The sequence below is a fragment of the Agelaius tricolor genome, unplaced genomic scaffold, assembly GCF_023055355.1.
Source record: "Agelaius tricolor isolate 1412-34295 unplaced genomic scaffold, bAgeTri1.0.p SCAF_4, whole genome shotgun sequence".
Lineage (NCBI taxonomy): Eukaryota > Metazoa > Chordata > Aves > Passeriformes > Icteridae > Agelaius > Agelaius tricolor.
Window position 1 is genome coordinate 8,824,755 of NW_027269264.1, and position 27,652 is coordinate 8,852,406.

Here is a 27,652-nt window from a genome sequence, read left to right on the forward strand (position 1 = left end):
AAGTTTCAAGGTCTCTACCACCTGGCTTTTAAATAAACAATTACAGTAACCTATCTGAAACTGTACTGCTTCCAGTATAATACAAAGTTTTGATTGGAAACAACATTGCAGCCATAAAAGTAAGAGCCTTCTTTTTCATATTTGTTAATCCCTAGATTTTCTAGCGACTTTTGAAGATGTGAAGAATCAGGAATTGGAACGAAAGGCCCAAACAGAAGCCAACATTGTTGCACTCCTGGAGCACTTGAGCAGGGTAAGCATGTAGCATTTTCATCCTCCTTTGGCAAGCTAGGACTCCAGACGCACAAAACAGGAGGGTGGCTGGATAAAGAAGGATGGTGGATTTTATATATTTATATTTATCTACATAATTATCTCTTAAAATGATTAAACATTAAACCATGTACAGCCATAGTTAAAAAAAGGATTTGTTTAATTTCTCTCTTTTTCTAGGGGAAGAGTTTTGAGCAGTGTGTGATATTGTAACCAGAACAAAGGAATATTTTCATAATTTCTATAACTCTGCATCTCTGCTATAACTAACATTAATAATGATAAACATTTCCAAATACTGCAAATAAAACTACTGCAATATTTTGTTTATCCACAGTTTGCAAAACTCAGTTCATGGGTTATTCTGTCACTAGTTTTACTGAACTAAAAATATTTCAGTTGTCCCTCTACTAAAAGTATGTCTGAACTACCCTGATGCATAATATTTAATGTAAATATTATAAATTAATAATGTAGCAGTTCAGAAACTGTTCCCATTTCTAGTCTGCCATTTTTCTCACTTTCAAGACTTGTATTCTTTTTAATGTTTTTGGCTCCCATGGATTTCTTATGTTATAGAAAACTTTCAACTGAGTAATACTTTGATTCTATGATTATTTTAATTGTCTCTTACCTCTTTCAATATAGTATACCATAAGGTGTATTTTAGGCGCTGTCACTTACTTTACAACAGACCTATATGACAGCACAGTTTATATTTGCTGCATATTTATTTCATCTGTACTGGCCTGTCAATACATCTTTTATCAGAAGTTGGCAGAATGCAAGTCATTCACTTTTAAATCACCCAAATAACAGACAGTGTCATAGGACAGGAGAGTTTCTTACTTATCCAGTTACCAGTTGTTGTTTCAAAAATACAGCATGTTCATATCATTGTTGTTGGTAACACACAGAATCTGAATCATATGAAACAAATTTCATCTGTTACCAATCAAGAGCTGAAGATTATGCAGGAAGACCTCACTTTCAAATCAAATGAAATGCAGAAATCACAGAGCACTGCTAAGAATCTGATTACAGGTGAGATCAGCGAATTTTCTAATTAATTCCTTAAAATAATAAAGACTACCTGCATTGTTACACTGATATCATGTAGAAGATTTCCAATTATTAGATATCAAGTGATCTCCAAATATTAAAATGCAGTGATAAGTTCACAAATTGAAATGCTTCTGGGTAACAAGTTATTTATTTTCATCAATTTATTTCTATTTGTTTTATTTATTTATTTATATCTATTATCTATTAGATATTGTATACTATGTATTTATAATAGGTATGTATACTTATTTATATTTACCTTACTATTATCATTAAAGTATCATCTTCCTTGCACAGATATATGTTTAACACGTGTATTTCAATACAGGGGTTGAATTGAGCTAGAATTTTATTTTACTAATACTTGCCTCAAAATAAGATCTTCCATGATCTTGATAGAGTGTTTAATAAACTGAAACAGAGTCTTGCACATTTATCTAACCATGAATTATTTGTAAATGTAGTTCTTAGTATAACTTACTTATGGTTTATGCTTTTCCAAATGGGTATGTTCCACAGGCAATTAACTGACAACAGTGAATAGCTCTCAAATCCCAAAGCTTCAGTTCTGCAGAGTGAATATTCATTTTGACTTTATTTTCTAAACACTCAAATACTTATTAACATCTTGAGGATGTTCTCTGTAATTTCAAAAAGCAGACAGTAGTTTAATTTCATTCCCGTAAGAAGTATCTCTTTAGTTCATTATTTGCACTGTTTAATTCTGTGTCTTTGCCAATATCATTATTGGTTCAGCAAACCTTTCCTTGTTTGTTTGGCTGAAAGGAAGGGGCAGGAATTAAGAACGTTAAATCATTTTCTTAGAAGGCTGTTTCATGTTGTACTTCACAGTAATTTTCAAAATAGGAGCCAGTATTGTGATTTCAAAGTAGTTACGGGCAAATAAGTTATTTGGCACAAAATTTTAGAGAAATTGATTTTCTGTTGTGTGATTTAACACAAAATAACTCATTTTGCAGTTGTAGTGTAGTTTGAATTTTTGGGCCTTATAGTATGACTTTATGACTTTTTGTTCTTCCATATAAGCATCATTTCTGACTGTTTTCCAATATAAGGATGTTTTGGTAGCATGTAGTACTATAGAGGCATTATTGAAAGAAAAATTTCTTTCTCTGTAAGGGAAGAGGAGGAAGTTACAGTACATAATTTTCAGCAGACAAGTTATTCCTAAGTAAATGTCTGACAGCTGGGATTCACAGATAGTATAACAAACAAGATTCCTTCAGAAATACAGTGAATGCTCAATTTGCACAGTTGAGGTTCCTTCTAATCTTTGAACTATAGCACAGCCATCTTCAGAATTCTTTTGTTATGATTAAAATCTGGATTTCCATATTTTCTTGTCATAACAAAGATACAAAAAGTCCACCAGCAGAATCCTTAAAAAAATAAAAAAGAAAAGGAAATCGTGAAGGGTAAACAAAAGTGCTGATGGCATAGTTTCCCAAAAACATTTCCCTGGGTCACTGTAGTTTGTTCTGAGAATTTGCCACTGTGTACACACTGCATGCTAGATGCTGCAACTTCATGGCCTATCAGAAGGAACTGGTCTGCATCCTCTTCCTGTCTCTTCCCCTAGAGGAATTTTGAGGTTTTTTCAGTTTTGAGGTTTTTTCATTGAGTCTGCTGCTGGATAAGGATAAAATTTTCCCCTTCCAGTTTTGTTCTTTTTCTCCAGAAAGTGTGAATGGATAGGAATATCCATTGCAGTCTCATCATTGCTTGTATTAGACAGAACAGTCCAAGAAATTTTTTTGCCTTTTTGGCATTTGGGTTGGTGCTAGTCTTTACATGTAAAATAAATTTCAACTGGTCAACTATGTATAATTTAAAAATAACAAAATACAGATATTAGAACAGCTATGTAAAAATGCTGTGATCAGACCCAGGTAAATACTCATGAACATCTATAGTTGTTTTCTGTTTTTTCTCTCCAATCTGAGTCTATTTTTTAATTTTATTTTTTACTGTTTCTGATCTAAAACTCTCATTTATTGATTTGTCTTTAAACCTCAGTACTCTAGGAACAAGAAAGGAAAGAGGTGATCTCTTCAGTTGTGGTTTACAATCTGTCACTGACCAATGCCAGAAACTTCATTGTGAAAGACTGAGCAGTTATAAAATATTGTAGACACACTGAATGTGTTTTCCTAAGTCCTTTGCAGTGGAAGGCAGACTGTGAATTACTTACATGTGAAGCAATCAAAAATATTATAATTTAAAATACTTCTTTTAATTTGCATGGGAATTGTTCATATTTATATAAATGCTCCTTGCACATAGAGGACACTTTCAATCTTATCTTATGGATAAGCTTTCCTCAGGATAATTGCAAATGGGACAGAAATCTTGGTTTGTCTTTTTCTTTTATTTTGAGGTTCCTAAAGAAATCATGAAAGCGCTCTGTAATATGCCAGAAATGTCGATAAAAGTGAGTGTTTCACTCTAAAATATAAGTATATGGCATATAAATACACAAGCAGAGAGATGAGTAGCAAAATCTTGCTCTGAATGTTTTGATCAGGTGAGATTTTCCCATGTAAGTCCACTGGCAGAACTATACCCATAGTTTTTGAAAAAGTGAACTCTCCTTCTGTCACATGGACACACCTATTTTCTTCTGCCTTAAAGATTTATACTGCCATGATTAAACTGGGGAGGAAATTTTCTCTCCTTTTTTCAGCAGATCAGCACAAATCTCAAGATGCAAACATATGCCAAGAAACGGTTTTTTGTGCAGTCTCATCCCTCTCAATAGCCCATGTTGCCTGATACTTTGGAATGTAGGAAGAAAACTGCATTATCTCTGTTGTTGTTCTGAGTTAGACACAGATCTGAAACATAAGATGAAATAGCCATGTGTTCAATGTTCAGGAATGTGAATGAAATACAATGACAGGTCAGATCACAAAACCATCCAAACTAAGTCTAGCCAACATCTAGTCCTTCCTGACTCTGGGTAAGTAACTTACCCCAAGACTGAGTCAAAGTACTTTTATTACTTTGTGTATATATAGTTTTTTCTCTCCCACATGTCTGGACAGTTTCAGTCTCTACCTTCCTCTTTATGTCATAATCCACCCACAGTTCTAATTCCTTTAATTACGTAAGTCTGCTATGTTTTTAATGGCATCTCAGAAGTTAATGCTATATATTGTAGCCTATGTTGATGTTGTAAGCTGTGACACTTCTTTTTTGAAGAATATATGAAGGATATATGAAAATGTTTTCCTCTACAAAGCAAATGTTTACAGCAAGTTTCGCTATTTGTTGTCCTAAAATCAAGTCTCATCCATATTCAAGCACCACAAAGAAAAAGAACATGATGCTAAAAAACTCATAAAAATACTTCTTTGGTTTGTCTGCGTTCTGTCTGCACTTCTATTGCATTGCAATAAACTTTTTGTATGTTATCACCACTGCTTTAAGATTGTGGTGCTATAATTTATTGCATGGTGCTATAAACATTACAAATAGAAACACTGTGATACAGATCATCCCATTTTCATTATTCTTCACTTACGGATTATAATATAGTAATTGTAGTGTGTAGTGTGAGTCTGACTTGTGGCATGGTTGTGAAGATCAAATTTTTTGTTTCCTTCATATTAATAACTCCCAAAAATACAAAAAATCAGAAGTATATTTAGGAGCTGTTTATATTGGTTAAATATAGCATAAATGTTTATGTAATGGGCTGTGTATTTTGAAACAAAAAGTACTGTTAATTAGAGATTGTGTTTCTGGTGATCTAGAGAGTCAAAAACTGCAGCTGGACCTACAGAAGATGGAACTGTTGGAGGGCAAGATGGTTGGTGAACTAGCTTCTCTTAAAGACAAAATTGAACAGACAAAAGCAGAGCTGGAGATCTACAATAATTTGCCAGCTCTGAAAGCATCAGGAGAAGAAAAGAAAAAGGTAATGAAAGGGATGAAACAAAGTGTGTGCTTTTGAGCAGTTAGTGGAGGGGAATCCAGTTTTGTGACTGGCAGTCCTTCTGACAGCTGAAAAACAGGATTGCACATCAGTGCAAATTAATCCAAATACTATTTTGCTTATATGTGTGACTTGTTAACTGGGCACATGTAGCAGGTATTCAGCTGGGTATCTTTTAATAACTGCTTTCCACAAAATTTCCCCTTTCTATTTTCACAATTCAGCTTAACTCTTATGCAATTTATGACTGCCCATAGTTTTGAATTTAGTAATCTAACACAGAACACAAGCAAAAGAGAATTTCCTACAAATTCTTAATAACAGCATTCCCACTAGTGCTCATACAGTATTGTCTAAGCATACAACTTGGTCATAATCATTGATTATTATTTTTGGGATAGAGCATGCAGTGCTAGAGAAAAGCATGTGAGTTCTTTACGCATATGCATGTGATCTTGTTCTAAAAGGAAAAAAATAGCATCTTAAAAGGTAAATTGAAGTAATGTGCTTGAAGCCCACATCAAATGAACTCATCCATTAATCAGTTTCTCTTGGGTTTTTCCCTAACTCGAGAAACTCGAGGACGACAAAGAAAAATTAACAAAACGCAGTCGTGCTTTTAAGAAAATAATGGAGCATTTGAATACAGAGTATGAGACACTAAAGAAGGAGCTGCAAGAAAATGAGACCCATTCTCAGGTATAGGTCAAGTTACATATTATTCTTTCAGTTGTTTGTTTCTTGGTTTTGGCTTTCTCATACACATGAAGCATTGTACAGGCAGAATCTGTTTGTTCCTTCTCAGTGAGTTTTCTAAGTCATGTGTTGTAAGTGTGTAACTGTATTTGCTGTTTTCAAACAAAAGGTAATATTGTGCCAACAAATGGCTTGTAAGCTTTGGATTATTAGCAGAGATCTTTCTGAGCTAAAAGTTATGTGAGTCCTTTGTTTAAGTGTTTGTGTTAATCTTGCTCAGAACTCTCTACCTTCTGCCCTTCCTTTGCTTAAGTAGTTTGAAGACGAACTTAGAAAGAAACAGCAGGGAAAAAAAAGGTCACTGCTAATTAGCTAAGATCTCTTTTGCTTTTAAAGTCGTTGTGATTTTTTTTTTCCTTTAAATCTGTACTATTAATTCCATTTTCCTTTTTCCAGTTCTGCTCCTTGCAGGCCGCTGAAGTTTTAGAGTCTGTTCACATTTAAACAACTTTGGTATATATGTATATTTGTATTTCAAAATGAATCGGGAAAGATGTTTATAACTTCTTGATCAGCTTCTATTCTTTCATTATAAACACACATAAATTGCTGTCATTTTGGCAGCAGAACTTTACTGGTAAATATGTTTGAATGCACAGAAGAAAAATAGATAACCTTAAAATAAGGTGGAAAGGGAAACTGGTTTTTTTTAATGCATTTCACTGTGTTTTATTGATTTATGTTGTTGAGATATTTGTCCTTTAGAACTGTTATTTTTTCTCGTACAGTCAAAAGCTGAAGGTCATATTGTATATGTTTGAGTTGACTTTCTTTTGAAATTAATGTTGTGGAGCAGATGAGAAGACATAGCTCTGACTGAGGCATATGTGTCCATTTGTAGCATAGGATTATGATAATCATTCTAGGCTGGTGATACAAATCCTCAAACCTACACGCCAAAATGTGAAAGACTTCAGATACTGTGAATCTTTTTTGCCAAGATCAGATTCTGGGGTTTAGGTAAATTAGAAATGCATACTCAGTGTTAAGACACTTGCATAATGAATCTAAGCATTTTATATAAAATAGTAGTTGTATGTAATTTCTTCAGTTCATTAAATGTGGCAGTTCTATTTTTATGTGGGTGAAAAGGATTTGTTTCTTTACTTTTTATGCCCTGAGTGTAAAAAAATGAGGGTGAATTAAGGTATGTCTTATAATAACTGATTATTTGACATTCGTCAAGCATTTTGAGGTACAAATAGTGTTCATAAATGTGGAGGACTTGGGCAATTTTGCAAGAGGTCAGCTGGTCATCAAGCAGTTACTGTAAAAATACACTGACTCTTTCCTTTTCTCTGTGCAAGATAACATGTATTTCAGTTCCAGGCTCCTTTGCTGGCTGTGTTATGTGCAGCAATGTCTACCAAAAGGACAATAATAGTTCTAATTAGCCAGAAATACCTAGTCTTGGAAACAAATGATTGCCTTGTTTGCTGCAAGCTAGTACACTAGATAAACTGATTCTTACTGTTAAGGTTTGAATTATATGGAAACTATTTTCATCTCTTCCAGCTTAAGGAAAGCTTTAAACTAAAATACTGCAATATTTTCCTTATTTATTACCTTAGTTTCCACTTAAAGTTTAGTCTCAGAATGGTTTTTAGTTTTACTTTTAAAAATAACATCTTCATATCTTGAAATGCAGAACCTTGAACAGTAGCATCAGAAAAACAAATATAAAATTGTATTGTAAGGAAGCAGCCATCAATATAATGTCCACATTAGTTTCCTGTTGATGCTGAAAGTATTGAAGAAGTGCCAGCGCTGAACCCACACTCCTACAATCTTCTCGCTGCAGCTCTGTTCTTATCACAACTTCTGGCATCAGACAGGAAACTTAACTATGGAAGTAAGGAAGTTTCTTCTGTGTAGTGCAAAGTCCAAGACAGTGTCAGGAAATATTGTATCTCTGATGATTTTAGATTTTACTGATTCTAAGAAGAGATCCATCTAAATGATATGTGGAGCATAATTAGAATTAGTATCTCCGTGAATTGTTCACCTTTTTACTTCTGACTTGCCTGTTAACTTTCTTATATGACAAATCTTGAATTCTCATCTGATTTTTTCATCTGTTGCTGCAGTTGCATAGTGTTTTTATACAGATGGATTATAAAGTGCTAAATTATATATGCAGGGTAATCAGCAGCAGCTTTAAAAGCATTTTGCCATTGTTTCTCATTTTTATGTGAAATAAAAATTTATTTCACATAAAAATGAGAGGTTTTTATGTGAAATAACTTTAATCTTATCAGTTGATAGAGTACAAGGTACTGATACAAAATTATTTATGTAAATATATGTGTAATTATTACCATTTTAATTTTTGGCTCTTTTTGTGGTTTTGTGTTTTCAGCTTACAAATTTGGAGAGGAAGTGGCAGCACCATGAGCAAAACAACTTTATGATGAAGGAATGTATCCTTTTCTTTAAGAAGTAAGAGTCAAATTCACACCCTGTATTAATTGAGGAAGAAGTCTGTTTCCTCCAGCAGAACAAGACAGGACGGAATGGGCTGCAAAAGACAGGGGAGAATGGGAAAGGCAATCCTTTGCAAATATCTGCTTAGCTGATAGATATTATATACAGCGAAACTTGCATGTGTTGTCTGAAAGAGTTTTACGGAGTCCTAAAACATAAGTTTTGCCTTGTGGTCTGGAATTTTTCCTTCTTTCTTAGGTTTTCTGCAAGGTTACATATAAAGTTTATCTTCCCATCTCTCCAGTCTTATCTGATATTAATCTGCCAGTGTAACATTGTTTAAAAACATGCTGGGGTAGAGGAACTATCTTGTAGCTCTCTATGGAATTCAGATTAACAAGTTGCATTCCAGTAATCATGTCAGCAAAATCATTACTTGCTGATTTGCAAATGGCTTTCATAAGATAGTTTTTGAAATTAGGAAAAGCACTGAAATTTGTTTTAATTAAAATTGATGGTTCTTCTCATCTGGTACTATTTTTCTATTTTTCTCTTTATTTATTATAGAGATCTGAATAGGACCAGGCTGTGCTTTTATTTTATATTCTAGGGACAGTGAATTCACTGCAATAAAATTACTTCTTTAAAATTATTTAAGAAACAAATTGTTATTTAAAAAATCTGAAATCTCTAAGATGCACAAAATCACTGTTACATGATTACAGTACAAATGTAATTGGTAAAGGTAACGTCAAAACTAGACCCCACCATCTAGTGTAGTGTGTTGAGCAATTAAAATGGCATGGGGATATATTTCAGGCAATTCTGTGTTAGGCTAGCCGTCACAGAAATAATACTGATGATGATGATAATTATTTAGTAATTAATGCATATACATAGCTACATGTATACATATGATGTTGTTTTCTGCAAATACCAAATATCCCATTTCTCAAATCTGCTACATGCTCTAATTTCAAGAAAAATATCTGAAAAAAGTCTTGGATAGTGTAATATAGTTGGAGCCACCTCCTCTTTGAAGGAGGCTCTACAGGAATATTTTATTAAGGCAATACTCTTAAACACAGTTTTTCTCAACAGAAAAGATTTTAAAACAAACCAAGAAAAAAAGTTGATCAGGATATTAAAGTATCTCCTAACTTAGTATAAAACATTGCCTATCCAACTGCAGACCCTTATACAGAGTACTTACATCTTCTTGGGCTACTGGAGCAGGGCTGCTTTCTTGGACTGGGACTTCTGTGATTTGGTTTGCAATGTAACAATAAGCAGAGTCCTTCATGAGGAACTTATTGCCTACGTATATATATATATATATATATATATATATATATATATATGTGAACAAAAGTGCCTTAGGTATGTAATCGCTCCTTTTTTCTAAAGTGCTTGTCGTGAGATGGCAGCTAGTAAATAAGTGTAGATCTTTTAGCCCTGGTCAGAGTTTTTTCCACTATTTTCATCCCTTGACAGTTTTCACAGAAGGAAATGTATGGTCTTGTGGTTCCCTTGTGATCTGTGATTTTGCTCATATTTATACTGGCAGTTTGTTTCCTTAATTCTTTTAATCAGTCATAGCAACAAAAAGTCAGGAGAGTGACTACCAGCCAATAATGAAGAATTCGAGAAAGCTGGTCAAAGAATACAACAAAGCTCTCATAGAAGCTTTACAGAACACCAAGAACTGAACCCAGGCATTTCCTTCCTGCCCGAATGGACCAACAATGAGAGATGTGCAAAGGCTGTGTGGAAAGCTGGACTACTGAGATAATTTATTCACCACCAGGGTGGAAGATAGAATTATTTTTCCAGGTTTTTAGAAGTTACAGGTTTTAATACTATCTCTCCTTTTGCACTGTTTAAAATTTTTGGAAATAAACATCTGAATTTTAGAAACAAAAAGGAAATACTGCCCAATGAGTTACTGAGGCCCATTGCTGAATTGCATCTCAAATGTGAAATTTTAGTCTGCTTTACACCCTGAATTTCTAATTGCCTTGTAGTCCTACCCCTGTCAAACAGAACAGGACTGCTTGACACGCTGTCATATGCATTATCTTAAATTAAGTGCATAATAAGATAAATGGTAACATCAATATACCATACCTATATATAGCAATTTATACCAAGTAAGGAAAGCATCTAAGGATGACAAGCATCTTTTAAAGTCAAAATTGCTTCATAGTGTAAAATCTTACAATAAAAGCAAATGCCAGCAAATTTTCATTTCCTAATGGAGACTTAACTTTGTTATTTTTTAAAATGTAATTATAAAGAGCAAACTCTGATAAAAAGTAGTGAAACATAGCTAACACTGATTTTGTGTGAAGCATTTTACTGCTGTAGTATTCACCAGTAAAGGAAATAGCAGAGAAACTTATTTGTATTTTCTGCAATGTGTTTTTCCCTCCAGTTTCAAGCGGAAGGAAACCTCTGAGAAAAATCTACAAGGAAGGGTTTCAACATAGAATAAAAACAGGGCTTATATATAGAAAATAACAATGTGCTTTATGATACCGAAATTTCAGAAAACATTTAGATTTAAAAAAATTTCCATTTATATATTTGTCTCACATTCTACCTGTAATGTATTTTATAACCTGCTTATTGATCATTTCTTTCACCTATATTGTAAGCCTTTTACCTATATTGATCATTTCTTTCACCTATATTGTAAGCTAGTCCCGATCAAATAGAAATAGCACAGTTGACTATAGATAGAAATCTTACCTGAACAGTAAGCTAGTCTTATAGAAAGAAACTACAAAAAAGCAGTGGGATCTGGATTTATAGTTGTTCTGCTCTCTTAGAAAATTTTTCCAGAAAAGAGGTGGACTATGTGCCTCACTTCATGAAACTGGAATAGAGAAATTATTAGGAAATGTTCTGAGCCCATTAAAATAGTTCTGTATTTTGTCACTAAATTTCCTCAAATCTATGATTGTCTTTTTGAGTATAAAAAGATCTGTAAGCTAAAAATATTGAAGATTTGTACAGAAAGCACTGTGTTTGCTAATTCAGCAGACTGAATAGTGTTGCTGTATATGTTTAGAATATTTAGAGATAATGGAACGGGATTTCTATAAACTAAGGACTGTTATCTAGGGGAAATTCCCACTAAAGTCTCTTCCTTCCTGTCAGAATTTCAGCTATTCCAGAGAAAGGTCATTATTTGCAGAGATAAAGTTGAAGTCTAATATTCTCACCAATCGAACCATCGGCCAGAGAGATCACCTCCTGAATTCCACTTGTGCTAGAATAACATAATGCAATAAACAATGGAAAAAAGCTGCAGACTGAATAAATAGATTGCTTTGACTTTGCTTTCTCTCAGGGCAAGGGAAGGTTTTATTCCTTGGTAGGGATTCTGTAAGGTAGCATGGTAAAGCTTACAGGTTTTTGCTGTGTTCCCAGGAGATGCCTGTCATGAAATCCCTTTCTCCAGTATGCAGTTCTGTTCCTTGTTCTACTGAAGGATCTTCAGATAACCTGTTTCTTTGTAAGAATCTCATCACTCAGTCTTTCTCTTAACAATCCACCCATATGCTCCTTGATAGCAGTCATGGCTGAAAAGAACTGTATAGATTCAGAGTGGTAAGCTGTGTGGCAAGTGTTTCATCTCCCTCTGGAACATTATTAACTCACTCCTAGTAGTGAGCTGTGTAAGTTGTACCCTTACATAGTTTCTTGAGTGAAAATCACTTGTTCTTTAACTCTTTCTATATATATATTTTTTTTTCTTTTCTTTTTAATACAGTTTGAGTACCAGACAATGTTTTTTCACTAAGGCTCCTGTGTGTACGTCAGGACATGAATTCAGTAACGCACGTCTTTCTCTCTACCCAGACAATCTTTTATTCATTTTATGCTATGACTTCAGACTGAGAGGACATGAATTAACTGTCAACATCTGCAGAGTGGAGATACTTAAAATCTCTTCTGCTCACCTTTCTCAGCAGGGCTGAGTAAGTATCACCTCCCTCAGTCTGCCTGGCAGTGCTCTTCCTAACTTGACCCAGAATACTGCTGGCCTGTTTTGCTGTGCATTGTTGGCTATCGGTCAGTTTGGTGTACACCAGGAAGGGCCCCAAGGTGCTTCTCAGTAAATCAGGTTTCCAGCCACTCAGCCCTCAGTGTGCATGGGTGCCTGGATTGTTCCTCCACAGGGGCAGGACTGTGCATGCATCTGTGTGAAATTCCAGTGTGTGGAACTTCATTACATTCTTGGCTGCCCACTTCACCTGTTTAGATCCCCCTGACCAGCACTACACCCATATGGTGTATCAGCCACTCCTCCCAGCTTTGTGTCATCTGCAAGCTTCCTGAGGGTGATCTCTGACCCATCATCCAGGTCACTGGTGAAAAGGTTAAACTATATTGCCCTCATATCCATGGTTGTTGTATTCCACTACTGGTTGGCCTCTAACTGGACTTCAGGCCACTGACCACACAGGGAGCCCCAAGCCTGCTTATGTAACCATACTTGATCAGTTTATCTGTGAGGATTTAATGGAAAACTCTGGCAAACACCTTGCTTATGCTGAGGTAAACAACATCCACACCTCTCTCCTTGTATATTATTAGTTGCCTCATTGTGGATGGCTATCAGGTTGGTTAAGCATAATTTCTGCTTCATAAGTCTGTGCTTCTTGCTCACAATCAATTTCCCATCCTTCATGTGTCTGGAGATCGTATCCCCCCTTAGTTGCTTCACAACTTTCTCAGGGATTGAGGTGGGGCTGACCAGTCTGTCATTGGACAAATCACTCTTCTTGCTCTCCTGAAGTGACACATTCTAGCTTTCAGTACTCAGAAGCCTCTCCCTTACCACCATAAAATAAAAAAAGTACTCAGGAATGACCTTGCAATGCCTTAAGTCAGCTATCTCTCTACACATGTGGGTGCATCTCAACAAGTTCCATGTAATTACATGTAGGCAGTTTGTTAACAGTTCCCTTACCTAGTCCCCCTTCAGTATGCTACTGGGGCATAAGGATACCAGGTTTGACAATTACTGTCACTTCCACATCTCACTTCAATGGCACACTGTATGAAAAGAAGCATTTCAATTCAAAGCCTTCAATCAAAGCATCTGTTTCTGCCATGTTATTTGTGCTTGAGAACGAGCACAGGAATTACTGCTTTTGTTCCCAGCTCATGATGGCATGACAGTACTCCAGCCTTGTTCCCATATATACAGGGATATCATATCTCCAAGCAAACTGTATTTTTGCTGCAAGAAAAGCTAATCCTCTTGTTGGTCTTCCTGTTTCATCTTGCCTTCATTACTTTTCATGGTGATTTTAAAAACCTTGTTTTTCTTGCAAAAATAAGGGGTTTTTTTAAATGCAATATTCCTGTGAGCAATTCCAGATAGGCAGAACACTGCAAATTCTTTCTGCCTGACAACTTTAGTTAATGGCTCTTAGTGCTAGTATGTGCTGTTTCACAATTGTAGGGATATGTTTCCAAGGTGAAATGTTTGTAAATTCTTTCTGTACACTTCTATTTCCCTGCTGCAAGCATAAAACAAAAATACAAGGCATAATGCAGGCCTAATGAAGAGGTGCAAGCCATTAGAATGTCTTAGTTTGAGGAGAAAGAGATTAGATTTCCTTTGTAACTGTTCTTAAAATATCTGCTTTGAGTGAGCTCGTTGGAAGTATCTCTCATGGTGATAATGGGTGTGGTAGGTGTAGCAATTAGAGTGAAAACCCTTCAGATTCTGAAAGTGGTCCTAAAATTGGAGCTCACTTGAACACCTGCATGGTGTGAATAGCAGCTGAGCACCAAATGGTACATGTCTTGTATGTGCAGAGCAAGGCTCTGAAATGCAGGTCAAGTATTCAGGAGGGAGCTGGATTCCTCCCAAACAAAATAGTTATCATCTTTGTCTTCTTGATTAAAGAGGAAGGAAGCCCTTAAGCAATCACTACTACAGAGATTATCTGAATTCAAATCCCAGCTTTGATCAATCATTTTTTGTGATTGACAAAATCTTGGAGCAGAGGAAGAAACGTTTTTACCCTGACTTGTGCTCAACACTTAGAGTTCCTCTTTTAAGGAAGGAGGACTAACTGGACAATATGCCAAATGTGTGAAATGGGAGGAAATGTTCCACATTAAAAAAAAAAAAAGGGGAGAGAGAAAAAGAGCCAGAAATGTAAAATTATCCACTCTTGTTTCCTCTTGTAGAGCTAATTCCTTGAAAGCTGCGTTCATTTAAAGTGACTGAACTTGATTCACTGAACACTGGTATCTCTGTATCAAACCCCCAGATTCCTGCTGTGCAGCAAAGGATGAGTAAGGTGCAAGACCTCTGTTTCCAACATACAACTCAAATACTTGTGATGTAAGGGGGGCTCAGCACTTCTTACAATTAAGAAGAAAAAGAAAATTGTGACTATAGTAGAAATTATCAGTTGCCTCAGTGACTTTAACAGTTATACATGAGAGACAGAATTCTAAATGAAGCCTTCAGATTTCCAATCCCAAATTTGGAAGATTTCCAATTTGTAAGATTTCCAATCCCAAATTTGGAAGAAGAGGCAGGTAGACAGCAAATTTATCACTAAGTTGTACTTGTTTAAAATCACCATTAAAAAGCACCATTGAATCATTCTAACAGTGTGATAGTAAGTCAGGGAAGATAGTAGGCCCTGCAAACAGGATATTAAGAATGAATTTCTGTAACCCTAATGGCTGAGAACCCTACCCCTGAGATCCAGTTGACATGACCCATTTCCTGGTCCTTGAAAACAATAGTCCGGTCTTCAAAGATCACATGTTTTAAGAGGTTTATGAAATTAATCTTTATTTCTCCAGATGTAAAAATATGAAATTTGCCTTGTTCATGCCCTTTTACTTTAAGCAGTAATAGTAGTATTTATGTGCATCATCTGGGGAGATTCAATATCAATATCTTAAAGATATTTGGATATACAACTGTTGCCATTAAACATGGATACACAGACTCATTTATACTTCAAAATATGTTGTAAAAAATTAAAATGAAAGTGGTAGAGCAGAGAAGCAAAATCTTTTTGTCCTTCTGCTGACAACAGCCAGGCCATTCTAAAACATACAGAGGAATACAAGTGACTTGCAAAGTCGAAGTTTTCAGAGCACAGATTTTAGAAAAATGGCCTGATGTCATTCACAATGACTTTACTGATACAGAAGTTCTAAAGCACTCCTGTGTTTTTTCATCAGCTGAGCTTTCCCTTTGACAGAAACCTGAAATTCCCATCAGGTCCTGTGTTTAATTCCATTCAGTAGATTCCCTTTCATTTTAGCATCACAAAGATGGGAAAAGCCAGCTCGTTTTGGCTGAGGCTATTCTGTACACTGCTCAGTACTCAGCCATTTTCCAGGCTATGTTGTCCAGGAGAAACTCTTTTTAGAAAAGAAAACAAAAATATGGAGCAAAAAAAGTAGATCATAGCTATGTTTACAACCCTGAATTGCCTTCTAAGTATGCATATGCAGGAGAAGCAGTAGAAAAAGCATAAAGAAACTGCACCTCCTCAGAATGAGGTGCAGCAAAAAACACCGTTACCTTCTCCACCTCACCGAAAGTTTCTCAAAACTACTCATTTCAATAGCACCATTGCTCCATACTGTCCAATCCCTGTTTGCATGACATGTACCCCAGAAACCTTTACCTCCCTGCATTTACCTCTGCCACTGAAGTGGTAGGGCAGTGCTCATCCTGAGTGCTTGCACCAGCAGCTGCACATGTCCTCTGCCTGGCCTCCTGGCTGCTACCTCTCACTTCCAGGTGGTCCCAGATAGATGGTTTAGGGGCTATAGATGGCCTCAGTGGCACAGGAATTGCTGCAGAGGAGAACATGATCTGTTTGAGAAATTAAGCTTCAACCCTATCATTTGTGAACCTTTGTTTCACATTAGCTGACTGTGATGAGTAATAATTCCTGAAATTCCTTTACTGCCTCCTACTAACACATTAACATCACATCAAGGCCAAAGTAATGGCCTGGTTCCAAAAAATAGAATACAACCAGACACTGCAAGAGGATATGTGATTTCTGCTAACACATCTACCTGACTAAAGAAGTATAGTGGCATTGTTTCTTTTTCCTCTTCACATATTTCCATGTGGTACAGCATGTATGAATGGGCTGTCCTTGAGACAACTATGCTGCTTATCTAAGGAGGAAAGCCTGGTGTCAGGAGTTCAGGGCACTTGACATATCATAAAATTAGCCTTCAGCAAAGAGAGTTATGAAAAGCCATGTTTAATTCTAGGGTTCTATTTACATGTTGGAAGAAAATTTGTTTCCCTGCTGCAACTAATTTGAATTCATGCATGCCATTGTGTCAGGGGTTAAGATGTGAATATGTTTGAATCAACAGTTAACAACAAAAAAAACTTGATGTTTTAGAGGGGAACTCTTTTGAAACTTTTGGAGTCTTTCCAATACCTTTAGAAAATATGAGAGTGTGGCCTAAGGGGCCAAAATACAGCTACATACCTGACTGAGGATATAGCAAGGATGCTCATTGAACAGCCTGGTAGTCAACAGCCTGACATGGAATAAAAGTTAGAGTAACTCAGTACCATATTTTATTCCTTATGCCATCCTTCCTTTTAGCCCAGTTTGTTTTACTGGCCACCTGGTTTTGCCAAAGGCTATTTGGAATTCTTCATGTCATTAATAGTGAGTGCCAGCTGAGACTCAGTATCCCTGTTAGCTAAGGACTGTCTCTTTGGTGGTGGGGACAGACAATCACCAATGAGAGGGTGATCAGATCATACAGCTTTTAATTCATGGGACACAAAATTTATATCACTTACCTTAAAAAATACTTATGTTCTAGTCTCATGAAATATAAAGATGAAAATAATAAAGGTAGACCTAGCAGACACTTAATGGTGAGTGAGAGTAAGTCAGAATATTGAAATCCTTTAAATTCTGCAGTAGACAAAGTTTATCATGTGATTCATTTTGACTTCAGTGGGAGGAGTATTTAAACTGTGGCACTGAAAAGCTTTCCAAATAGAAACAGACCTAAGTGGAGTACCTTATTGTTGGCTGAATTATAGATGCTATTCTTTATTTCTTCAAAAATGAAATTTTGTAATGAAATAGAAATCAAATACACAATCGGCTGATGGAGGTACCATAAACAAATTCTGACTTGGGTTAGTATATATCTCCTCTCTTATGGCTTCAGCAGGCCTTCACAACCTTCTTGAATTTGTGGAATGCTGCATATTCAGCCTGTCCACTCTGTCCTGGAGATAAATAACCACCTTGTCATCATGGCAGATGAAATTATCAGTAATACAAGTTGGTTTGTCAGAAAGAATGAATGAGCTCACTTGGCTCATTTTTCATACTGCAAAATCAGTATCAGGAGCATTGCTTTGTATCTAGGTGTATTTCAAATGGAGACATGACACATTTCTCCTCAGTGACCTCTTTACAGCAGGAAAGTGAGATTTAAGTGAAAACTTCAAAAACCCCTCTAAATTTAGAATAGCAATCTGAAGAACCACAGCCTTGACTGCAGTTGCTTAACTCCCCTCTCCTTCCTCCCTGCTCCCCATCCCTCAACAAATCAAAGGACATTAAAAAATAATTGAGGATTGGCCAACTTATAAAGAGATTAAATGAATGACAAAACAGTTTTCCACAAGATAGGAAGTATGATTATACTTAGTATCTGCTAATACAGTAGGTATTCTGATATTGGAGGGATCGCTGCTTGCAGACTTATAAATAACCACCTTGTCATAAGGTCCAACTGGAAAGGGGTAATCACTAATTACATCTAGGAGTTGAAAAAGAGGAGATGTTCTCCAAAATTTAAAATGGACAAAATATATATAAAGGGCTTTTTTAGTATGAAACAAAACCACATTAATATCTTATATTCTGCCTCCTTTAAGCATCAAAAAGGAATTTTAGTGATGTTTGTACCTCACACTGTGTTTTTGCACTCAAAGAGTATTTTCAGTATAAATTTCTACTTGATTTGGCTTTCAGTTATATGGAGGGCCAGGAGGCACACAGGTGAGGAACTCTGGGCTGCTGCCTTCCCATTTGCTGTGGTTGTAACATTTCTCTCCACATGGCAATAGATCTTGGGTATGAAGGACTTCCTCTGTGAAATCTACACTACAAGTCAAAGCTAAAAGGAAATTAAATTAAAGTAGGCTAAACCCATGCCCCCTTTCCAAAATTAAGCTGAACATTCCTTTTTCTGTACTTCCATAAAAGTAATTCTGGCTGTTGGCATCTTGGCAGGACTACAGAACTTCCAAATATTATATTGCAATGGATCATGTTTAGTAAAGTGGTAAATAAGATTGCTCTTTATTTTCAATTCAGTTTATACATTTGAGTGCTGCCTTTCCATTTATTTAATTTTTTTTTCTGCTTTTCTTTGTATTTTTTCTTTGAGTTTTGTTATAGCTTCCAAGACCTCCCTGAGTGATATGGGCATTTTAATCCTACTGAAGTCATAATAACTCTGTGTGAGCTTTATTATTGCAACAAGTTTTCAGTCTGGTTCCAATTGTCAAATGTAAAGAAAAATCGTTTCCAATAAAACACATGAACTAAGGGAATAGTTCACTGGATTGTGGATGGATTTGGTCTATACTGGATTCAGCTGGCTGCTTTGTTACTGTTTACTTCATATTTTCATTATTGTGTGCAGAAATGCATTGCAGCCAGCAGCTTACATGTGGATTAAATAAATAAGGGAAAACACAATAGCACCCTGAGAAGTTAGCAGACCTGGTCTCCAAGAAGGAGATAATAACATTTTCCACCTACTGTACCTAGGTGGAGGATGTTTTACTTGCCCTCTCCCGCCTACTGGAGGATGCCATCATTGTTCCTATTCTGCTGACTATGAACAACAGCAGTCCCCTGCTTCTCCCAGAGCTTCAGATAATTGTTTTGATGTATTGCTGGATGGACGGGATTTGCACTGCCCTGCAGTCCTGCTGATACAAAAATGCCTTTAAGATCCTGCCTTTCCCATCCTAATCTACAAAGGAAACAGGAAAAAGGAACTTAAACTCCCTGTACTCAGACAGCAATGAGACTGTTCCAGCCTGCGCCAGTGCTCTGATTTCTTGCCTGTGACTTGTAAACAGCGTACCATGCAGGACAAGAATAACTGCTAAAGGGCTACCCCGGGGAAAGGATACTCCATGAGCAACTGTAAGAACTGGATGGATACACTTTGGAAAGCATGGACCCTCTAGCACACCTAGTTCTCTGTGGATTCAGCCTGTTGATTTCAGGTAAACTTTTTCTTTTAATTGCTGTAGTGGACCTGTCATGACTTTGTTTTTCACACAGTATGCACCTACCCTTTGACTGTCTACCCTTCATTCGAATGTTTACCTTTACTGATTTAAGTACACATGTTCGTTTCAGTGAGTCCACTTCTCTGTGCAGAGCTCTTACAGCCAGTGAGGGCAGGACTGGGGCCAAGCAACTGGGGGTGATTTAACTACATGTAGCATCCACTGCTGCAACTTTTGACTATTGGATTTGTTAACACACGTTGCAGCAGGGGTTTTTTTCTGTCTAATGGTACAATTTTTTTCATACAGCTGATAACTTTAAAACCATTGGTGTCATTCCCTAAGAAATCTGTTCTAAATACAGATTAAATGTCAATTTCTTCTGTGACTGATTTTATGAACTAGCTATACACTTGATGTGTGTAGCTTGATCCAGTATCTGATTTTAGACAATATTCCACAAGTGTATTTTAGATGGAAGTCAGTGAGCAAAAAGGGGAAAAATACAAGATCAATTAAAACCACTTCAAATATGGTTATATAGTATTATCAGGAAATGTCATTAGTTCAGCAAGTCAGAAGTTATCATAAGAGATATCTGTAGAAAGGTATACAGAAATATAGTGATTCAAATTTAGTTAACAGTAATTTCAACAATTTTATTTGAGATACCTTGCTGAATCTATCACATGCAGAGCCCTGAGGACGACTGTCCTCCTGCCATCAGATTCAGAGTTGCTCCACATTTGAGTATCACTTTAACAATCCTCAATTTGATTTTCTAGTCAGTTTCTTCTGTAAAAATATGTAAAAGAAAAATATAAGTCACATGATAATCTTAGACTCTTAACTCACCCCTGACCATTGTATTGAGATACATATAGTTCCAGTCCATCTCACAGTGAAAATGTAATGTGCTGTAGAACTGCAAATTGTCCTGCAATGAAAACCAGAAATTAGGAAGAAAAGGCAGAAGTCCTCATTTCCATGCAACTTTCTTCACGATTGCTTTGCACAGATCTTCCTGATTAGCAGCATGCTAACAGCTGTTAACAATAAAATTGCAAGTTTGAGATGTTACTTTTGGCATCGATAAAAGGCTAGAGGTTAATGCAGACCAAAAAATAAAAAGTTTTTAATCTGCTGAAATCATGTTTGGAAATATTCTTATCTAGCAATTGCTGTAATAGGCTGCATATTGTTATTGCCAACTCCTCTTCCGTGGCTTCAGTTTTTTGGTTGTTTAGCTGCACGTGGATTCGACCTATTTAGTCCTCAGATCACTCCCAGCTTTATACTTTTTGAAAATATCTGGTGCTGTGAGCATTATGGATGGAGAAAAAAAGAAAGTCCAGTAATTCCAGCTTTTTTCCTTGTCCCTCCTGTTTCTCTGCATGGTGTCATATACGTATCTGACACAGACAGCAATGACGTTTATTAAGTCACAAGTACAGCAGAAACAAGTCATTTGCAGAGATTAAAATGTGGAGATCACAGACAGCCCATTGCCGATGAGCTACCAGTCCCTGAATTTTCCACAGGGGCTGACCAGCGAGGTGTGTGCTGTAGTCACACCCATCTCAATAGATCTGTCAGCTTTCCCGCTTTTGTTTGAGAATGATATCATGTTTCCTGGGGCTAGCAGTGGAAGACAATGCGAGCCTGCTTTCCTCTAGATACTGCAGGCGGAGTTCAGGAAAGCAGGAATGACATTCCCTGAGCAGGGGAGTGTCTACACTGAGCACAGACACTGAACTGGCTTAACCTTGTCCCTGATGATTGTGGGCTTCTCTGGGTGTGTTGCTGGGTAAGCACAAAATCCACTCCACCCTTTTCCAAGGTGAAAACCACTGACTTGGTTCCCATTAGGAAAAATGGCCTTTGATTTAATGTCTTTTTACTTTTAATAGCAGTACTTCATTAGCAGCTAGAGCTAATGATCCAGTTTGGAAGGTGGCATTCAAAGTATACACAAATGCTCACTTTTGCACTCTCTTCATTTCACAGCAAATGTTCAATTAAACTGATAAGAAGTTGAATTTAATCCTGCTTCAGTTCTTCAAACTAGATTGAGTATCACCACATGTTTTTTCTTTTGGTTGTTTATGTCCCTGACATTTTAGACTAGCAAAATTATGCTGACATCTATCCTGAAGTATGGATTCAAATGCCAGCCTTGTGGCTAGGTTCGGTCTGTTGAGTTCTGACCAAAGAAGAGCTGCAGATTTATTTATTTATTTATTCCTCTGAAGGAAAGGAGTGAGTGTCACAACTCGCATTTTGCCTCAGAAATGCCTCTGGCATCCTCAGGTGTCCTCAGATTGTCTAGAAATACACTTGCAGTTTCTCACAGTGAGCTAACTCTCAGAAATGTTCAAGTGTGAGCTTTATTTTATTTATCCTTTAGTAAAGGATTGGTGAAAATCAACCACAATTGCAATTAGCTTCAAGAACATTTCTTTGACTATTTCTATCAGGAAGCAAATATATTGTCAAATGTCTCCATTCTCCAAGACAGAGATTTTCTGTGCTGCAATTTTTCTCTGCCAATAATCTTAGATCCAGTGGCTCTCTAAAAATACAGGATTTTTTTTCTGGTTTAGCTGTTGGACCCATCTATGGTAAAAGACTCAAAAGATTATAATAGCCTTTTTAGAAAAAGGTAACAGTGGAGCAAACCAGCTCAGTAGCATTCAATTGCTCTCTATCATCTATGCTGATGGTTTCTATGCATTTTCTTTGGGATCAGTAGGTGTTATGAAAAAATCTAAATTATCTGTATTATGTGACTTTTTTTCATATTTGGAAAGTTGAACAGCTTTTAACACACATTACCAGACACACAAGCATCTTTATAATGCTGTAGGCTTTTCAAAATGACATGTCAAAAATTTTAGTTGGATTGGAAAGTTCTAACAATTTTGCTTCAAGACTTTTCTTTCTCTTTTCAAGCTTAATTTAACCAAAAGAAAACCTGTATTAACCAGTGGCTAATCCATGCCTGTGAGAGTGAACAAGAATATCATTCTTCCCACAATTAAAGGGACTAGGCCTCTGTGAGCATCTTCAAATAGGCTGTTGTCAGATCAAAGTGGCAGCTGAACTTCAGAGTGTCATGTGGCTGAGTGCTGGAGTTTTGAACCTTCCTCAAAGAAATGGAGGAAAACCACTTCTGACCTTTTAATCTCAGGTATTTCATAACTGTAACTGTAAGGTTTTAATATCAGGTATTTGTCACATGACCAGACATTACACTGATGCACAACCTTGCTGACACCTAAATTATCCAAATAGTAATGTGAATTGGAGGAATTTTTAACAAATTTATCTTTCGTTCCTAAAGTGTGTTTGATTTGTGAGACACAGAAATTGCATCTGCCTGCCATACTGTGCCTGGTTCACACCTACAGAGATGTGGAGTAGCTCTCAGGAAGCTTGTGTTCCCAAAAGTCATTTCAACAGCTGGGAGTGGTCAGGAGTGAAAAGGCATTGCATCAGGACCAAAGGAATCAGCACTGAAAGGGTGAAATGAAGCCACACTACATTTGTAAATGTTAACATATGCTATTGTTTTAGATACAATTTTCATGTATAGATACATGAACACACATCTATTGTATGTTTTTTATATTTAGTCATAATTAAGATGGGTAGATTATTTTTTTGCTGAATTTTCATTTAATGGAAAACTGAAGCTGTAGTATTTTGCACACATTGTCTGATACCCACAAGATTTTTATCTGGAAGGTTTTACAAGAGGGAGAATAGAAGTCATAGATACTGACTGTCACTGAACAGCTGTCTCTAGGGCAGGGAGATGCAGTTGGTCCTTCACGTGCTCAATGAGAATTACCTGGGCTGGAAACTGACTCTGTATCAGTCACATACACAAGCATGCTCGACCTAGACCCATCTCTTAAACAAACAAAAAACTCTGTTCCGCTCTCTTGGAAGACCAAGAAGTCATAGAGGTATGGAGGGTGTTGCTTAGGCACAGCAGCAATGAACCAAAAATGGGTGCATCTACACTTGTGTGAAACTGATTTAGTTTCATGACCAGGTCCCTCTGTAAGATCTATCTGGGAATGGAGGGGTGAAAATATTAGAGAATCTGCAGTAAAGAACTGGCCTCCAAAGACAGTCTCTATCCTGTACTGCATAGGTTGTATTTAGGATGCTGTTCCACTGTAGTTTCAGTGGAGCCATGCAGCAAAGAACAACCCATGTCTAAAATAGAGAATTTCCTATAAAGAGTTTAAAATGGTGAATGTTTGTATTACAGATTTGATAACTGTTCTCCAACTGTTAAACAAGGGTCACATCTTAAAGAAGTCAAAGAGCTATAAAAATACATTTTGTAATTCATCACTTGGAACCTTAACCCCTTTACAATGTAAAGATATTAGGCATTTGCTATGTTCTGAAAGGATTTTTGAAAGATACATTAACAAATGACATTCCTCTTTTCAGAAATGCAAACTTTTTACTTCAAGGCTGGTATTTTTTTCTTGCCTGCTATTTATTTTTTTGTGCTGTCAGCATGACTAATGAAGTGGTTTAGTTAATTTCTCCTTTGGAGTATAACAAGCCTTCCTTGACAATGCAATTCCAACTGCACTTCTGGTTGTGCTGATGATTTTCCCTTGTGTTATTTCCTGGCTGTTCATCGCAGACAAGCCACTGGTCAGGGGCCTTGGCCTCCTTAGTCACAAAATGTGCTTAGCACCAGAAACATCTCCCAGCTACTTTAGTCAGAAAAATCAGTAAGTGGCAAAGTGAGGGTGCCCTTCTGTACAGGCAAGAGTGCATTAGAATGTGTTCTCCCAGCAGTCGGTGCTCACAGTCAGCCAACCTTATGCTTATTGTATGCACGGGTTAATTGTTTACATGTGTTATTTTACCTACTTCAGCTTGGCACATTTGCAGTACAATACAAGCTTCATAATGCAACTGACAAGGGCCAGCCTTGTTAGGGACGTATTTTGGTGTGCACATGCACTCTTGATGATATGATACCCATATTTTGCTGGCTGCAAATCCAACCATATGCACCTTTGCTACAAGCCAGTCCTACTGGAGCTTTCCCACATTCTTCAGCCTCTTTCAACATTTTCAGCATTACCTGGTGTACTGTCAGCTAGTTATTCAAATAACCATTGGTGCTGCTAGGTTGTTTCCCATTTTACTCACTTGTGGTCAACCAGGCCTAAGGAGAAATCATGACAAACCATGTTTTGGTTTCTTCCTTGTGTTTTGGTTACACACACACACACACACACACACACACACACACACACACAAATTTTGGCACAGCTTCTCCCCTGGAAACCCCAACAAAGCTGCAGCGCTGTTTCTCTTCCAGCTTTTTCATCTTAAAATATTGTTTTGACAGGTTGTGAAACAGCAGACATGCAGAGAAAACAAGAAGGCAGTGGTATTTCCTTAGGCTGCACCAGAGGTACCCAAAGGCAGATGAGTAGATACCGAGATAGGCAGCCCTCCTAGCTTTGAAACTATTTTGTTTTTCACACATGTGCTCTGGTCTTCCTACTACCGCATAGTGACAGCCTGTCAGTAATTTCTCCTCTCTTATTGGTTTCACCTAATACCTTCCCCCCACAAATAGTGCCCTATTTCTAAGGGCAAGTGGTTTTGCTATTGAAATGGTGAAGCATCCCACAGCTGCACAGTAGCATAATGTAAAATACAACAAGCTGATTCTTTACTTAAACAACAAAAAAGATTTTATTGGGACACCTGGTTGTTAGCTCATTTATCAGATGTTTTCCAGGAGCATTTCTGTCATTTTTTCACCCCTATTGTTCCAGTTCTATGGTAGAGAATCTTACTCTCTTTGGACAATAGTAACTTCAAACTTATTTTCCTGTGGAGGAATGAGCTGTCAGAAGAGAATCTGACTCACTGGGAGAAATTACCTGAGCCGCTGCTATCTTCACATTCCAGATAACAGGACACTTAAAGATCACTGAGCCCATAAAATGAATACATGGTTTCAAAGTCCATCAGATTATTTTCTTTTCTGAGAATGAACCAAAAATATTATAAGTGTTGAGAGCCCAGGAAAAAACATCCAAAATTGCCAGATTCTGGTTTGGTGTATGTTCTACTCTTCCTATGAAAAATATGCCCAAACAGTTAATGTTTTGGGTTAGTTTCTGACTGGCTTTAATATTAAGTAAGGAGTACTTATTTTTTTTCCTTTTGGAGGAGGAGACATGCTGATTTAGTCTCTATTTTATTTATTTCTTCATATTCAATTTGCATTATTTCCAGCCTGATTATCTTCCACATTGTCTAGTTAATTAATTTTTTAAAAATCATTGTTTATTCAGTACTTCCGCAAGAATTAATCAAATGCTATACTTCCTCAGTAAAATTGCTTGTATAGTTGCCATTCATATTTCTAAATAGATTAATTTAATTCTTTTAATCTGATACATTGTTTTATACCAAAAAAATAAGACTGGAGAGGGTACAGCTGAAGTTATAACTATAAAGCAGGACACAATGAGAAATACTGAGGTTTAGGCTATGTAGCAAGTTGGGTTTGTTCTAAATAAAAACCTTATCATTTCAAGCAGATGGAGTGTTCATTGTTATATTTTAAGAAACTTTCAGGAAGAAGGATTGATGACTTAAAAGTTTTCACCAGTCTTTAAATTATTTTTAAATCCTTCAGTGAGTGTCATATGCAACTGACTGTTTTACTTTCAGCATAACACGAAATCTAAGCTCAGATTCTACTTTTTCCCTGCCAATATAGTAGCTTTATGTTATATTCCTGTTCCCAGATGCCTAATAGCAGGAATCATTAGTGTTCCAAGCAATAACAGTAAATGGAAAAAAAAAAAAAAACCTACATAAGCGTTTCATATTACATCTATTCTCTGCTTCACCTGGTGAAAAGTGGAGTGGCATTTACTGGAATTTTCTGCCCTTTCATCTTCTCTTAAATAACTAGTATTTCAAAAGTATTAATCTTTCTGCTTACCTCTACAACAGATCTTCACCTCGATCTGTTACACTCCAAATACCAGGAGGAAGAATTCCTCCTTATAGTAATTTCAAGCAATCAGTTATAAAGTTCTACAAATATAAGGAAATAAATATATCTTTAGGTGTGTGATGTCTAAACAATTTCTTTGCTTCTGCTACCAATCATTATCAAAAACTAAAGCCTTCTTCAGATCTTCGAATTCTCAATACCCTTTGCAAATATGACTTCTATCCATATTATATGAACTTTGAAGTTCAGTGAGATGTGGTTACCCTGTGATGGAGCTGACAACTCTGGCTGCTTGCTGTGGAAGATGAGCATAAGCCATTGTGTTGAACATTTTTTCCAAATAACAGACAACTTAGCAAAGGCCTCACACTAGATTGAAGGTGCCTAGAATTTTCCCATGTTTTCCTGGAGACAAGACAAGGGTTAACAGTGGAAGAGTATGGGCAGGGACTGTCAGAGGAAAGGACAAATCAAGACTTTTGTTGATTTGTTGATTTTGTTGAACTAAGAGTTGCTGTATGTACTCATCTATGGCATCAAACTATCTCAGCTCAAGATTGCCAAATTTACTCATGAACCTTAGTATCTAGCACCAATAATGATCTAGAGCAGTTATATTTTAATCTTTATCAGAGGCTTGCTTGCTTGCTTGCTTGCTTGCTCCTATGTCTGGGATGTGTTCTAGGGAATTTCTGAGAACTATTTCTTTCAGCTGATCCTAGGTGAGTTTTGCTGGTGCAATGCAGCACAGAAAATATGATGACTGTGCCTGTATGAATGGCATTTTGGTAGGGAATGCCATTCACACAGGGACTACAGACACACAGGGACTACAGAC

General features: G+C 36.6%; 2 protein-coding genes across 5 annotated transcripts in view; both read left to right on the forward strand.

Annotated features, from left to right (window-relative positions):
* The window catches only part of IFT74 (intraflagellar transport 74), a 37,190-nt gene extending 26,313 nt beyond the window's left edge, over positions 1-10,877 (forward strand). The window contains exons 15-20 of one of the 2 annotated variants that reach the window (XM_071424513.1): positions 156-253; positions 1,191-1,317; positions 5,115-5,278; positions 5,870-5,995; positions 8,412-8,472; positions 10,070-10,877. In XM_071424513.1, the coding sequence (XP_071280614.1) occupies positions 156-253; positions 1,191-1,317; positions 5,115-5,278; positions 5,870-5,995; positions 8,412-8,472; positions 10,070-10,185 (692 nt within the window). In that variant the 3' untranslated portion in view covers positions 10,186-10,877. Of the gene's footprint in view, positions 1-155; positions 254-1,190; positions 1,318-5,078; positions 5,279-5,869; positions 5,996-8,411; positions 8,473-10,069 lie in introns of both variants that reach the window. The other variant, XM_071424514.1, reaches the window with a different exon arrangement.
* Positions 10,878-11,911: 1,034 nt separating this feature from the next.
* The window catches only part of TEK (TEK receptor tyrosine kinase), a 46,471-nt gene continuing 30,730 nt past the window's right edge, over positions 11,912-27,652 (forward strand). Inside the window, exons 1-2 of one of the 3 annotated variants that reach the window (XM_071424509.1) lie at positions 11,912-11,996; positions 12,255-19,781. In XM_071424509.1, the coding sequence (XP_071280610.1) occupies positions 19,730-19,781 (52 nt within the window). In that variant the 5' untranslated portion in view covers positions 11,912-11,996; positions 12,255-19,729. Of the gene's footprint in view, positions 11,997-12,254; positions 19,782-27,652 lie in introns of those variants that run through there. The other 2 variants (XM_071424507.1, XM_071424510.1) reach the window with 2 other exon arrangements.